Source organism: Mya arenaria, chromosome 11, assembly GCF_026914265.1.
Source record: "Mya arenaria isolate MELC-2E11 chromosome 11, ASM2691426v1".
NCBI lineage: Eukaryota > Metazoa > Mollusca > Bivalvia > Myida > Myidae > Mya > Mya arenaria.
The window spans coordinates 44,965,871-44,982,705 of record NC_069132.1 but is presented as its reverse complement, the minus strand read 5'-3'; the positions used below and the strand labels follow the sequence as shown (position 1 = coordinate 44,982,705).

Below are 16,835 nucleotides of genomic sequence, written 5' to 3'. Positions count from 1 at the left end.
ATGTCGACAACATGAAATATGTAAGAGTCAAGTTCAGGAGCCTCGCTCGCAAATTTTATTTTGGCAAATTTAGTTATTTTACGTATTGTATGGACGAACATAAAACATTTTCGGAAATAGAACATTTCGGTCACACTTTTAAAATTGACATCAACAAAAAAGTTCAAATGCTCCCCCCCCCTCACATACACACCTTACATCGTCAAAGTTTTATTTCACAATTTCAAAAAAGTATTAAAATACGCCAAAAATAAAAAAAAACCTGCCGGCGCTTTAAACCTAATACATTTCTGTTTTGAGGAGGGGGGGGGGGGGGCAAAACCTAATACATTTCTGTTTTGAAGAGGAGGGGGGGGGGGGGGGGGCAAAAGTTAAATGGTTACGCCCCCTCTTACGTCAAATCCAGAATCAACAATAATTTGACACGAAATTATTTTCTTCCATGCCTGACCCTATAAAACGAGATCCAGTCCCTTTAAAATCCGTGAAACTCGTTCAAAGAGTGTCAGTGTGAAGTTTATATTTACACATCAGTAACTTCTAATATGATATATTCATCCACTTTAATCATTAAAGTCATACTGGCGTGAATCATTCATTCTTTTCTCAAGTCGTGAGATATCTGAAACCGAGTCGGAGAGAAAATGAGTATGAAAAGGCACTGCTCGAAAGATCCGTATTACTAGTAACTTATGATTAAGAAACATGTAGTGACTCTTTTTTAAATCGTGTTCCCCAACTCACGACTTTTAATCGTACGAGAAGTTCCCTTTGTCTGACAAGGATATGCATTTGTTAACACCCAGATTTTTCATTCAATATAAACATTTCAAAATTTACCCTTAAATCGGATTTCAAAGCTGCATCCCACAGATTGACCGTTTTGGCAACTTTTATAATATGTTTTGTCAAGGAATTAGCCATTTTTTGCGAATATGTCTGACAACCAGTGATACATGATTGCTGACAAAAGATCAGATCGCAGTATTTCATCTTTACGTTAGAAAATTGATATTTCATGGCTAAAAGCGTCACTTACGCTTTAAGAAAAAAAGTTTTTCGGCAGTTTTCCAAACAATTGAGATCTGTTCTATTGTGTGTTATCTTATATGACTGCGTTGAAAGCATCGATATCAAAATCAGCTGGTTCTGAGACAAATATGTAAAACAATGTCAAAACTGTCAATCTGTGAGAGTGCAGCTTTAATACGTAAAGTATCGTACGTGTATTTACATCACAACGACACAAATGCCTTTCAAACATGGACTCGTTGACAGATTTTAGTGTCGGCATTTTTTAAATTGTATTTTAATTTATTTTTGTAACGATTTATTTTACTGGCTTTTATGACCACACTCAAACAGCAAACTGGCAGAAACTCGCTTTCAAAACACGAACAAGGCCCTTAAAGCCTATTTTTTCTCGTTTAAAGTAAACAAGAAATACAAAATAAAACAAACACAGTCGTAATTTTTATATTTTTTATTTCTCGTTTTTTTTCTTCTTTTGCTGTTTTGTATCTTTTTGTCATCTTCGACAATTCTCTACACAGTGTTTACCGTATATATATATATATGACTAAAATCACCAGACAGATATTTATAGTTTAAAACAATATGAAGAGCACTTGTCCTAACACTTAATGAGGAATTTTATCATGTCTGCCAATCAGCTATAACTGCAATAACAACAATACTCGTTTGTATATTTATAAACATAAAACAGGAATATAAATCCAACAGATGCACACTTTACTAGAGCTTCGCATTTCTTTTGTGTTAAAGGGTCTCATGTTTCCGCCAACTGAATTGCGAGGCTTTAAATGCCGACTTATTGGTTAAGTTTTGCAACAAGTAAAGAAAACTATTACATAATGTACTTAACAGGAACTTTATTTTTGAAAGGAGAGATGTCTGTGCTTTATAAAATATCCAATAAGAGATTGGCGTTGATGTCGATTAAGGAAGTTATTGTCATATATAATTTCAAAATAAATATAAACAAGGTAGTTTCTTTGACATATTTCGTTTATTTGAAGGGCAGACATGATGATATCCATACAATTGTGTCCTTCTAAATGTTATACAATGTGAAATGAACCGATTAATGAACAGTGTTTTAAAATGAACAATAAAAATAATATTCAAGAATATTTACAACATATGAGAAAATATATAATGTTAGCAATACAACGTCAATTGTAATTATATAAAACAAATGAACAAAACTTGTTTTAACAGATAAAAACACCATTATTTGTGATGTTTTACAATATTTACACAATAAAAACGGGTTCCTATCCTTAAAATAAAAGTTAACAACTTCTCAGAGGTAGACAGGCTCAATTATATTTGACCTCGTACAAAAATAATATTATTCAAAAACTTCCGGAAAAATGAGTCTGATTTTCTTCAATCTTAAAAGTGTTTTGATCAATGAAAAATAATACTGCAATTTCCATTCTTCCTGATCTCAAGTATGGGTGTTGCTAATCATCCATAACAACATCAATATTTATCAGTGATGCGATGAATAACGCAAAAATATGAGTCGCAAAATATGAGTCTCCCCAATACATGTAACCAATCAGCGGCCGACTAGTTGACACGTGATTCATTTGTGGTAAATTCGAACGTAAATTGTAGGTTTGTCTACTTAAATATAAAGTAAATACCACTTTGATGATATTTAACTAAGTTGCATTGGTAAATAAATACGTAAATAAAAGCGGATGTGCAACAACAATAATTAGTATGACCTATGGCAAGTCACAAAGTCAAAAATGAGAAGTTCAAGTATACACGGATGTTCGCAAAAGCACTATGACGACATAGCGACTATTGAACAAAATATACCATTGGTTTTTAGTATAAAATCAATCCGTTATTATGCAATGCCGGATTTTGTCAAACAAAAAAATAAGAGTTAGAAACATGTTCAAAACTTAAGTTCAATGAACAAATAAAGGTTTTACTATCATTTAACTATTCATATAAATATACTGCGTAAAAAAATGTATCAAGTCTGGAATCAATATTTCAAATATTGTTTGTCCAAGATCTTGACAGACTAGAAACCATTTTTAAACTATATTTAAGTTTTGTTATAATGATATATTTTTAACGAATTTTATTAGTGATAGAAAAGATATTCGTGGTTAGTTTTTTCTTAAATTTAAATGTAATTATAATGGTTTCCTATTGTAATTATAATTAGCCAGCACAAAAATGACAAATGCACCAAATCATTAATTACTAGAGAGGGAGTCGAGAAGTATTTGACATTTTGACAGACTACTTTGTGACAAGCTTTTACGACAAGCATTTAACGACATTCTACTACCATGAGTCAGAAACCCGAACAATAGCCGGACGGCCTTAAAGTGTTTTACTGTATTAAGATTGTCAAATAGAGCGAGGGTCTTTGCCAATAGCGATCTTTCAATGTTGTGAATTCTTTAAGATATCCAATGGTCCGATATGCAATGTTTACATACTTTTCCATTTAAAATTTTCCAATTTCAAAGATAATCGACCTTTCGGCTTACGGTGGTGAATTTAAGACGACATTGAAAAACTTAAAAATGTGAAGAAAATGAAAATAAATTACTATTTTAAGACAAGCATGTCAATACCTTAAAGGAAATGAGGGGAATAAAATTGACCCTTAACAAATACTTGTCCCCTATGACCCCCTTAGTCCAGACAAAATAAAACGACAAACATAAATCAACAACTATTTGAAAATCGTGAAAAGTAGCAATTTTAACAATTGTTCAAATAAATGCCTAGCTATGTGATACCAACAATTTGTAGTTTTGTCAAATAGTACCCTGTCAATTGAGTTTGTTTGATGTTCAATGTCCCCGACGACAGTAAATGAGTAGTGTTTTTTCAAGGCTGTAAGATTGGCCCCCTGTTTTCGTTACAATGAATGCCGGAATAATGATTCATACAAACATAATAGCTACTGTGTTTTGAATTGTAAAGATTGATGTTTTCTGTTGAAAATGACTTTGAGCAATTTGCTTGTTGTCTTTTTTCGATTTTCTCACAAAAAATGTTGATCTTGCTTGAAGGTGAGAAAAAAATGAAATACACTTAAGGAATTTTAACAACATCCAAAGATTGGTACAGTTACTCACTTAATAACAAAAATCACAATATTTAAAAAATATATCAAGAGTTCAAAATAACCGGATTTCTCATAATTTCTCATCTTATACAAAATGTGTAGTGATCACATTAAAATGCCATTTCTGGTCCGAAATACCTTGGACATGACTGACTACAGAATATTCAATATGAACACACCATATAGTCAGTTATTCACCCAAATGATATTAGGCCAAATTGATCTACTTTGACCCATAAGATTGACCCAAAAATTTATAGTCACTAATTCCAATCTCCATGAATCATTCGCCAGCATAGTTACGAAGTGATTTAGGTACGAACATGAGAAATTCAGAGCCTTCTGACAGATACAGTTTATCACAAAATTAGTTTTGAGCTCTAACTCTCGTTTATATAAACGTTATCATCTTATAATATGAGTAATAATATCGTAGGCAAAAATCAGTATAAATGCATAAGCACGAACCAAAAGAAAGGCCATAGACATACATGTATATCTGTACATGTATACCATTTCTGATATACATGTACACTGTTCAGAAGATTAATATGAATATGAAAAATAATAATAATTGCACGATCCACGAAACAATTGTCTGAAAGACGTCGTTTCTCCTACAATCACTCTAAGTCTTTTAGCCACGATGTCAGTGATTCGAGGTCTAATTCTCTGACTCAGCTGTCGGAATGTTCATTTTCTCTTTTAACAGACGGCTGTTATTATAAAACGTCAGTTGGATTTCAGCTATAATTTCCATTCTATTGAAAATTAGGATTCAGTGATTTTTCTCCATCTCTTGAAGGCATCAATTTCTGCCTCTAGAACAAAAAACACTGAGTCAGCAAATTTTAATGGCACATTCATCTCGGTCCCGTCGAGAATTGATAAAAAACCCTCCCTCCTAGACCCCGATTCCCCGGAATTTCTCACGAACCGGGATCCCTTTTCATTCATTCATGTCATTATTTAATCTCCAGCCTCGTTTTCACATTTCACCAAAAATGTCGTCTGCTGTTATCAGTTCGTAATTCCATTAATGACCAAATATGAATCAGCATCGGAGCGCCGTTGGTTCCCTGATAATTTGACAGTTCCATAAAGGATCATTTGTTTCCGTTTATTAAACTTGAGCATTCTAAAATCTCGGTGACACCGTATTGTCACGCGCGCGGTTTCTCAAGAAAAATAGAGCTTCTGAGAGACGTTTAGTCATTTCTCAATATCGCTCAAAATTGTTCGTCCCTGATATGAACTTTTGGCGCAAATTTCTGACAAAAACATTGACCAGAATATCCTATAAGCACCAATTTCAGTCACTCCTTATATTTTCTCGCAAACTCACGAGCACACGTCCATGTTTTCCACGTGCTCAACAACCGATGACGTCATAAGTCGCGGCACGCGCCCCTGGTTTAGCGCCTGCTCGAAATCGAGCAATTGGCCCATAAAGTTGAAATTTGGCGAGATGATCAGACGCTTGGATTTGACGTATCTGTAAGCGTCCGTCATGGTCATCCGGGAGTGCTGAAGTAGGAAGGATATGGTGATAGTCGCCGACCGCGACACGCCCGCCTGGCAATGCACGAGCAGCTTGGCCCCCGCCTCACGTGCCTCGTCTGTAAATAGAATAAAAATAAATATGAAGTAAACAATACGTTTATAAAAACATATATGCCATTGTAATTTTATTAATAAATATTGTAAAACCATTTTACTAAATTGTTATTATTACTGTTGATGATGATGATGATGATGATGTTGCTGTTGCCATCTTTGAAGCTTATTTTCGTACATAATATATACAAAGAGACCGATGGTCATTCGTGCCATTAATATAAACAAGAACGCTAAAGGCTGAACTTGTATACATTTGTACATGACTGAATCATGGGCCAAAGGGTAAAATTTGACGAGATGAGAGCTTTGTTGGTAATATTAGTAATTGCTATATTTGTAAATAGCGTTTGAAGTCAATTATAGACTGGTATGTTTGGTTTCAAAGCTAAACTATATCACTTAAGTTCAAAGACCGACTGTTATGACTCATTTCTCCCTGATGAGATGTGGATTCCGGGCAACATTCAGCTTCCGGTTGCCTTTTTATGTACGCTTGGGGGAGATATTTTTAATTAACAAAAGCCAGGTTCTTTCAATTACAGGAGTTGAAGAGTACTTATTCCGGCGAGCGGTATAAATTTTATTGAATGAAATCTGGGGGTCGTAAACTCTTCCAGCAATGATAAACAAATAGAAAATCCTATAATATTTAAGTAAGGCGATTGACCAGCGAGTAATCAGATATGCCAGCAATGGTATGGTCACACTAATTACTTTATTTCATTTACGAAGTTCGATTATTGTTCATAACAGAAAGGATAGTTCTTTTTTTTTTATTTAATTCAAACATCAAAACAACCGACATCTAGGCATCGACATTGCGAATATTTGATAGGATCAACTAAAAACACTGGGGTTTTTGACGTGATTATAGTCTTTGAATTGTACCAAAAATCAGTTAAGAAATTATTACTCATTATCAAAAAGCACTGTAAACGACTAAACTTTAACCAAGACTGAATGGTTGCTTTGTATGGTTAATGGGCACCCACTTTAGCTTGCCTTCAAGTATAAAGTGATGATTCATGGCTACAATGAACCATTTTGATAACAATCCAAATTAAGAATCAATGATTCAAAAATTCGTGAGGATCACACTTTTGGACGAGATTCCAACCGTGGGTCAAGAAAAAACAAACTCCTAATATAAAAAAAAAACAATCTTGGTTTTAGTGTCACTAAGGCAGAGAACCACAAAGATTGACCTCGTACATGGGCAAAAACTGAAGTTTTATTTTAGTAATTAAAGCAGTTCATCGAACAATTACAAGATAGGAAAGGTACATTGACCGTATATGAGTGACTAATTCTGAAAGCTGTTACCAGGCTTAGCCTGTTCAAGCAAGTAATTCACCATCTGTTTCAGCAATCAATATTTCTACATGCGCGCTAAAATAATGTACAGGAGAAGCCCGGTTTTCGAGTGTCACCCAGCAAGCAGCGCGCGTGCGGGCAGGTAACTATGGCGATGACTCATGCAGTCCAGGTGACAACTGGGAACTGTCGTCTGCCGCTCTGCGAGGACAAAAGTTCAGAGGAAAAACGGCGGGAAAACCGTGAGACACGCTCATGACAGGCAAACAAAACTCGAAGAAAGGGACGCTGAAAATGACCAACAACAATAGAATGACTCAGAGGAGATCGATGGATTGTTGATTTCACTTTGATACCATCTCGTGGGAACCGAACACTAAACGGAAAACCGGTTCAACACTCGATTAAGGATTGAACCCAAACAAAGATCGGCTGTGCTCAACCCATTACAACCACAAACACCAATCAAGTACTACCACAAAGCGTTTCCGTGAAATCGAAGACTGTAAGTTGTCAACAGCTCAGGCGGCTCTTCACAAATTCAGTAGGGGAAAAATATTGACCACAATACTTTTGTATTTATATTTAACTTCAAGAGTCCGTGGCTGGGGTCCAAAACATACAAGAATAATTTAGTTCAATCGCGGTTTCTCAAGTGTTTGAACAGATATCTTGACTACACAATAACTAGTGGGAACCGTATTTGAATAACAGAAAGTCATTATATTAATAAAATCGAAAGTGTAAATATAACAAACGGCTGTACAAGTAATGATGACTCATGTCAAACAATATTGATTAGCTCCATTCGTACTGAAGATTACAATTTCCAAATTTAGTTCAAAGATTTTGTTGGCAACATTTTTTCATTGCAAATGATCAAAATCGGTTATTTAATTTACTTTTATAAAGAAAATTAAACACAATCCTGCATCTGGCAGATACAAGAACATTTTTGTTACCCCCCTCCCCCCTAAATTTCATGAATTTCCAATAGCGTTACTAACGCTTTTTGCCAAATAAAGTATTTCTTTCTTATTTTAAATAATTGTGAAAAAAAGAGTGTTGATGTCGTGTTATTATTGTTAAACGTATTTTTTTCACATTTCAAACAAATAAAATTATTTGTTTCGATGCCTGACCCAATTAAAAACGTTAACGAAAACCTTAAAGAACGGTAACATTTCTGGCACATTACTTTAAATTCTGAAATAAATAAATTCTAAGTTTATCTTAAGGGAGTAGCTTTCTAGACATGAAACTCTTATTTTATCTCGGATACCTTTGTCTACTTTAAGAAACAAGTTTTGTAACCTCATTAAAAGATGATTCACCCAAGATAATTTATCATTACTTTCTAATTTGTTTGCAAAAACACAGCCCCATGGCAACATAAATTAGAAATCTGAATGAGGAATATTTTTCTGTTCAGTTTCACAAGCTACTTCGTCATTCGTTTAATACAGCAGTTTTAACCACTAGTTCTAGTTGAACGCTGTGTGCGATATCTCATTAAATTTTAAAACAATGATTATTCCCAATGGCCCCAATAGTCATAAATCTACAGCGTTGAGGGCGATGCGGGATTCTAATAAAAGTTCCTCAAACCAATTCTAATCAACATCGGTTAGAATCTCATCATTAATTTCCTGTTCATATTAATGATGGTGTTATAACACAACAGTTTGTAAAAAAGGACATTTCCGTATGATTGACGACAGGGTCAAATCTTTTTTCCTGTAATAATATTAATGGTGCTTTGATCAAAGATAAGTTGTTAGTTCCAGTGTGCATTTTGCACGATGAAATCGACTCTCAGGAGATATCGCAGAAAAACAGCTTTTGTGGTTGTTTAACGAGTGTGCACGGAACGTTCAAATACGATCTAATGAGTTGTAATAAAAACCCAATGAAGAGAAAAACAAATATTGACAACTTGAGTATGGCAGTTATAGAATTACGCAACAAAAGTATCTTCCAATAATTACTGATCGTCACGCGCTGTCTTAGAGACGCTTAAACACAAATCTGACTCAGAAGAGGCTTTACGGTTCCATCGACTGCTGCGACTGGATCATAACTAAGCCTGAGCTCTCTGTGGCTAAACAGTAAGCACCGCCACTTAATAGATGTAATTATATCAACAAAATGCCCTTTTAACTGCAGGATGCCGCTTCAGAGTCTACTTAGGGAAACAAATAGCTACAAACGGGGAACTAAGAGAAGGACTAAATACAGGCTTTGATAATGATCACTACATGATTACTCATGGTGGTATCATCTGGTGTCGCGGTTATTAGCGCGCTCGTTCATTCTGCGACAGGTGGAAACGAATCGTCGATATATCAGCATCACAATCTTTTGTTCACGTTTCCCGCTAATTTCGGATGCAGATGACACACAGAATGTGCAGACGACATTTTCCAATCGCTGATCAAATAGAAACTAAACACCATAAAGCCTCATCATCGCGTCCAAAAACACACACACTTTTTCTAAACTCCCACTGCCTTCAAAAGCACAGGCTATTTTGTGCTGTCGCAAACGTAGATATACATGTATATAAGTGTTCCATCAAAGGCAAAGAAAAGTTGTCGGCGCATAAGAAAAATATAAATAAAAGTATCTGGTAATACAAAATGTAGGACTTTTACCTATAAATGAACCCGCTTCTTCGAAATACTGTCGTAAGTTTTGTTGCCCGCTATCAGACGCCGGAATTCGCTTATACTTTATTCCATGCTTCTCAAAATGCTGCGGCAGATGTGACGTCACGTTAAGAACGTACGTGATACCGAGGTCGTTCAGACGTTGAATGTTGGCGGCGTCTCGCTCGTTACCTGTATAATGAAAGACATACGATGTGGTGAATTAATCTTAATAAAATGTCGTTGCAATATTTTACACGTCCTACGTATTGTAACGTAAATACTTTAACCAACGTAACGTAAAAGCATAGAGTGTGATATATCATATCTGACAGTATCATTTACAATAGAAAAACGTCCCTGAAATATTCATGCTGTAAATGTGCAGATGGCTTTATCAAAAACTTAGTATATATTAATATATACACTGTGATACAAGTTTGTGTGGGTTAAAAAATGTTTATTATGACCACAAGTGCGTCCAATTACTTATAATAATTATAAATATCAACTCAGTTATTTCAAAATCAATATAATAAATTTTAAACCCCCACACACATGAGGGTTTAAATTACGAATCCCTAACAAGAGCTCGAGCGTTTGGCGCATGCGTACCTAGGTAGAGGAAGGGGAGTATCTGGGAGGCTGTGGCGGTCTCGATGGCGGGCTCTATGATGGGCGTGGTCGGGCTGTAAAGGGGCTTGTGTTCGTGACACTTGAGCGAGCTCTTACAAAGGTCCCCGTACTCGCGCTCAAACTCGTCCAGGCCTCCTGTGCACGAGAAAATGGAAAATGTTTGGGTGATTTATTGAAAGTACATAAAGCATATTTTTTACCAAGCAAAACTTAAAAGCCCGCAGACAATTATCCCATAATTTGCTTTAAAACCCTTCAACATGACTTTTATTTATAATGTTAATTTATTAATATATAAAGTTGTGGTTGAATTTTTGAAATGTTAGCATTCGGTACGTTCAATTTTGTTTCATCACTTTAATATCAGTTAACGATTTGCCACTTTTCATTATTGATGTGCGTTTTAGCGTTTAGTTTGTTCAAATGGTAGCTTGCTGTTTTAAATCACGCACAGCTAAAGTGTGGGCAGGGCTGTAATGAGTCGGAAAGTCGGTGAAATAATATGTTGTTATTTAGCGCTTGTTTATCGTCGTTGGTACATATGTTGTCATGTTGCAAACTATGTAGCGGTTCATTCACTACACAGATTAACCGTAATGTTCATGTTCTTTAGAAAAACAGTGCTAAAATGTGTCATTCGAAAGTTTACACCCATATTAAAGCCTTTGACGTACATTGGACGTACGCACACTGTTATTCACAGAGTCAGGTTTGGCTCCACGCCACCCAGGTATGGCGGTTTTCCCCTGTTGTTCACCCTGATTACCCGGCCTTCCCACGGTGTATCTTTTTTCCCATTCATTATTTCTCGCGGTTATTATTTCTGCAAACTAGCAGTGGCAGACGGCATACGTCAGAAGCTGTGTTTATATTTTCTGCTACTACATTTTTGCGGTTTTACAAGTGTGCTACGATGCTTCCTAATATTAAACAGCTGATCGGCGAGATAAGCTATTAATAAAAGGCGCGCGTGCAGTGCACGTGGTACATCATGCATTGAGCATGCGCAGAGACTAGGTTAACGATGCACGGGTGCTAAGTTAAAATACTCTTCAAAAAAAGATGCGATGACGTCACGCCTGCCCGAGATCCCTAAATTTCGAACAAAGAACGGAAAATGACTCACGCCTTAGCCCCAGATGCCGATTTGGCCCCGCTGATTTTTAAGTTAATCATGTTCACAGTAAAACTTAAAGGAGCGTTAAGTCCCGAAGATTAAAGAAAAGGGTTGAGGGGTTAGAAGCGACTTGCTATAAAAATCCCGAAATCATAGACATGCTAATCAGAAAAAAAGGAGTCGGATATTGAGTTCAGTGGGTTTAGGGATTAGAAGATTTTCGTTCGCAAAGTAAGATAAGTGTAAAATTCGTGTAAAGATCGTCCTCTCATGCATGCTACGTAATTCTAATAACCCATGCAACTTTTAATAAATTGACAACTCTTATTTAAAAAAAATATCGACTTCATAACGACTTGGAGCCAAATTTACGAAATTTTTTCTATCATCCATTTTCAACCTTCCGGCGTGAGGTAAATACATATCTATAAATACCAGAAACCATTGCCCGAGAGCCAACTTCTCAGATACTGGCATGTGTCTAAAAGAGTTAACCTCGGGGAAGACGAATAGCATCAAGATAAGTAAGTACACGATGAGTCATAGGGTAGACAAATATATCCTCCCTTGTCCTACATCCCGACGGCCGCGCGGAGTATTTTTGATCCCAGAACATCACGTTATTGAAGCTTATGAAAATTCATAATTTCGTAGCGCGGGACGTACGCCCAATAAATAATTCCTGGTGTTCTCTATGATTCATGTGGAGATAGTTTCTGCATACCGTGCATTTTTATCCGGGAAATATGCTATGAGTGAAATTATAGCATCATTAATAACCTTCCAGCAATTCCTGTTCCAAGATAGGGCGCTCATGGGTTCAACTCATCGAAAAGACGTCTAAAATTTATGGGCGATTTTTCAGTGCACACATCTGACAAAAAGATAGCGCTACTATCGAGGGACAAATGCGTTGCTCATTAGCCTCCTATTAGTAGGTTATTCATACGAGCGCCTATGACCTCATGATCAGACAATGCTGGTTATGCTGTGTAATTTATATCTCTGGAATACATCTTACAGAAGATTACCTCAGGAATTGTTTAACCTTTAGCTTCGACCAGGTCTGACCGGGATAGCGCCTATCTTAGGCTTCGTTATGTAGATGTAGATCTATTTCGGAGGAAACCTGGCACCGTTTAGCAAGTTCTGCAGGCTCTACACACAATATCGCTCTCTTGATTGGCTCGTACATCTTATCATCAAACTCGGAAATTCTCCAAGAGCGCCTAAAGACCCGTTTATCGCTTACGCTCAAGATACGGTCAGATAGACCGGTCTGGTTCTGATATCTCTAACGTCAGATAATGAAATTACGGTTGACATGATAGCACACTCTATCAGGTGGTTAGTAGCCAGTCTGCGGTTTTTGTGGGCAGGTTTTTATGTCGTCGATCTGTTTACTTAATTTGGGCGCATTATCATAAATACATAATTGGACTACGCAGTAAGGTGTCCGACTGAAATACCTTGACCTACGATCAACACTCACATGTGTTTACTCCTGCGCTAAGAGAACAAAAGTAAACAAGCCCCTTCCATCCTAAACGACAATAGTGTTACGTTTTAATAGTTAGACTTATTTGTGTGCATGTGAAACAAGTTATTACAACATAATAGAAATCATTTTTGTTGCGGGGGGGGGGGGGGATATACGGAGAAAACCCCAACTTGTCCAGCTTGGTGACCACAGTCCAAACTCAGCGTTTACGTGATAATGTACCTAAAAAGTCCTGTTCGCATTCAGGGAACCGACAATTTCGGTTGTACAAAATAGTTGTACAGAGACTGATTAGTTTGTAATTTGTATAATATAACAGAACGAGACGTAATTCAGTTTCTGTGTGCAGATCATAATATCCCACATAACACAGCAGGATCTCCGACAGAACTTATTACAAATAAATACCGTAGACATTTCAATCTAAAGAGTTGACAATGACGCGTTAACCGCAAAAACCACATTGGCATAACTCCATGAATGTTCAAATATCTCAGCGTTTGCCTCACCGATTGTCTTGAATCATATTTCATTAAAGAATTCAATGGATTCAATCAATTACCAATTTGGGTAAGCAAAAACAAAAACAATTTGTTTTTAGTGGAATCGATCAGTTATCAATTTGGGAAAGATAAAAAAGGGGTTTATGTAAATATTTCAAACGTGATTTATCTTTTTTTTGCGAAATACATGTAGGTGCATTTTTATCATTTTCTAATATTAGAAACATGTTTAATCTTATCTCGGTCTTTATCTTCTACGTCAGCGTTAGTAATCACGATCATAGAGACAGCTTATGATTCAAGGGTTAGAAATATTTGAACATTGTGATCAGGTAAAATTTGTTTCCCTATTAAGAACAATTTCCATAAAATTTGGTGAATCGATTGATCAAAGTTTAGCACAGTATCTATTAGAAAACGGCGTTACTCATTATTGAATTAATCGACTGATTTGAACACAGGCGAGTATTGGAAAATGGCAATATCCATGCGACATCAAAAGTTTCGTAAAACTTGATTCGCCCCAGGCCTTTCAAATTTGGTATGAGTCATCAGAATTTTGACACAGTGATGTGTGAAACACAATAAAATATTTCCATGACAAAAGAAGGCCCCGAAGGGCAAATACCAGATATATAGAAAGGATTTTAATATTTAGATATTTCGAAGAGATAAGATAAAATAGAACGTACCAATTTGTAATATGACAATATAAGGATGAAAAGTCAATTCTATTCAAGATCAAGACGTAACGTAAACTAGAAAAAATGAGGTTCCCATTTTAAATACATGTAAAATAAAATAATACCTTTGAGAATACAGGCCTGTTTACCCTCCCGACGAAGCACTGATAAGATCACATACATTGATGAGTCCGTAGCAATGTCTTTTAAATCTTTAGTTCTATCATCATACACAATAATCTCCTTGTTACTCTTTTTCTTATAAAGGTCCTTTCCTTCCTTAGAATTCACCATGTCCACTACACTACATTTTCCCTGAAGAAGTCTCCGACGGTTGAACCTGTCGGAACAATTTATATTTACAGCTCCCTGGATATGGTTTGCATTGTATGCGAAGAACGGTCGGCAATCAAGAATTAACGCAGGTTTGGGTTTGTTAATCCTCGAAGCTAAATCCGATGGCGTAATTGTTTTATGGCACATTGTTGGACTCCCATTGTGAGGGAAATGACCATTGTTGATTTGTACATTCATTGTCACAGTCTCCATCTTGCACCTCTTGGTGACTATATCTTCAGACGATATGTCCGACGAGAAATCTAGTGACAATCCGACCCTTCTTCTAGCGAGGACGCCGACGGTCCTCGTCAAACCCGGTGTTAATATGTCTACGTCCCCAGATTCAGGCATTTGAAAGGCTCCCGACGACCGCAAACTGAGTACGGTCTTCCAAACTTCCTGAAGAAAATTTATTATCCGAATAGCATTTCTGAACACTTCGTGGTATGGTTGTTGTTCTCCTCGTACGGACGAACGAACAGATCCGTTATCACTCAGCCTAAAGCACCTATCCAAGCCAAACGTCGGCTGACTAGACACTGAAGTGAAGTAACTTGTTGCTGACATAAATGAAGACAACTGTTTGAATGTCGGTATGTGGAAAAACTACTGAACTACTCCGCACTATCAACAATTCATGTATGAGAGCAAATACATGAATGATCGTTTATACAGCGATACGTCACTTAGCCTGAATGAGATCATTTTGTTACTAAATATAGCCAGCGAGGAAATTTCCGATGTTTACATTCCCAGCATGCAATGCAACGCATGCGCAGTGAAGCGCTGTTTGTTGACTTCCTTTCCAGTGTGCACTGAATCAGACGATATAAATTATTGTGGTAAACTGGTCAAGAATAAATCTTAATCACCAAATCGGTTACATCACGATGATTTCATGCTATGAAAGCGATGACCAGCTATCTTGAAATATGTTATTACCACTGATGAATGTCTCATTAAATTTGTATTAGGTGAGCAAAGGTTAAACTGTGCATGCAAATCTGATTTAATTTTGATTTCATTTTGTTATCTTAATACACACTTGTGCTAAAACTTGACATACTTTTAGTATTCATTCTGATCAGACAGCATACACACGGATAGTGATTTGCGGTTAGTCGAACAAAACATTTCAAAATGATAATTTTGTCACGCCACGTTAATCATTGCACAGGCAGAGATAACAATACAAACTTGGATGTCTTCCAAAATTCTATTTGAATAATACGTGTAGGAATTTTCTAGTGTACATATACTTTGACAAACTAGAATTTTCCAGTCGCTGTCTGATTTGAAGTGGTTGTAAATATGTCAAACCAACTATATACTGAACTTGGCCTGCTTTATGCACTAGCATTTCAACTTCTTGAAATTGACGTAATTTATCATTTCTTTGACAGCTTTTAAATTTATTCATTGCTGAAATCATTTCAATTATATGTTTCATTTAGAGGCAAATCGGCGAATCAAAGCCTATTTGGTCCTTTTGTGATTAAACATTTATTTTTATTTTTATTATTTCTAACAACATGAATAATGAATCATTTTACCAATACAGTACTATATACTAACATGGTAATGTATAGTTACATGTTTGATTCTTGATTGTATTTATTTAATGGCTGGTTATTCTTTTGAAGCAGATGGACATCTCAGATTAACAGACATGTAACTTGTGAATTATAAATATTTCAGGTATAAAATGTTATATTATTGATGCAAATGACACATTCTGTGATTCATGTTCGTTAATTAAACATTCAGTTGTTCCTGCAATTATTTGATTACATGTCAGACTGACCAGTGGTCACGAAGTGCCTGACCGATGTGTTTATGACAAAAGCGTTTAATCAGCTTCAATTCCCAGGAAATGACATTGTCAGGCGTTTGTGGTCATAGCAACGATAGCTCCGCACCCAATTATTGTTAGTTTGTACAATGTTTGGGAGTGTGTGTCATGTCACAGTAATAGCTATAATGTAATAGCTATTTCAAGTTCCAGTTGTCATGTCCAGGACTCTTTGACGATGATTATAAAGACTTGATAAGAACTGTGAATAAAATGACCAGTAAGTAATATGAATTCGCAGATTTGTGATTCGTAAAGGCCTTAACTTATAGCTCGAGTTGGTTAGACAATATGCAAAATTGTGCGAATACAATAATACTGACTCTTAAACATTCTGTTGTCCATCTTTCTCACTTCTTAGTTACAACGTTGTACTCAAACAATTTCATATTCACCAACTGTTGATAGATACGGGTGACTAATGTGTTAGATACTGGTGCCACATTAGTCTGTATCTATCATGCGGCATCCATTTGATCTCTCTTCA

The 16,835-nt window shown here is 36.1% G+C and overlaps 1 protein-coding gene across 1 annotated transcript; it reads right to left on the bottom strand.

Annotated features, from left to right (window-relative positions):
• Positions 1-1,468: 1,468 nt before the first annotated feature.
• Positions 1,469-15,143, bottom strand: LOC128208082 (dual specificity protein phosphatase 10-like). Its single transcript, XM_052911421.1, has 4 exons — positions 14,283-15,143; positions 10,333-10,488; positions 9,724-9,909; positions 1,469-5,754 (listed from the first exon to the last, which is right to left on the bottom strand). The coding sequence occupies exons 1-4, from the start codon at positions 15,061-15,063 to the stop codon at positions 5,477-5,479; spliced, it is 1,401 nt and encodes a 466-aa protein (XP_052767381.1). The 5' UTR covers positions 15,064-15,143; the 3' UTR covers positions 1,469-5,476.
• Between the last annotated feature and the right edge of the window lie 1,692 nt (positions 15,144-16,835).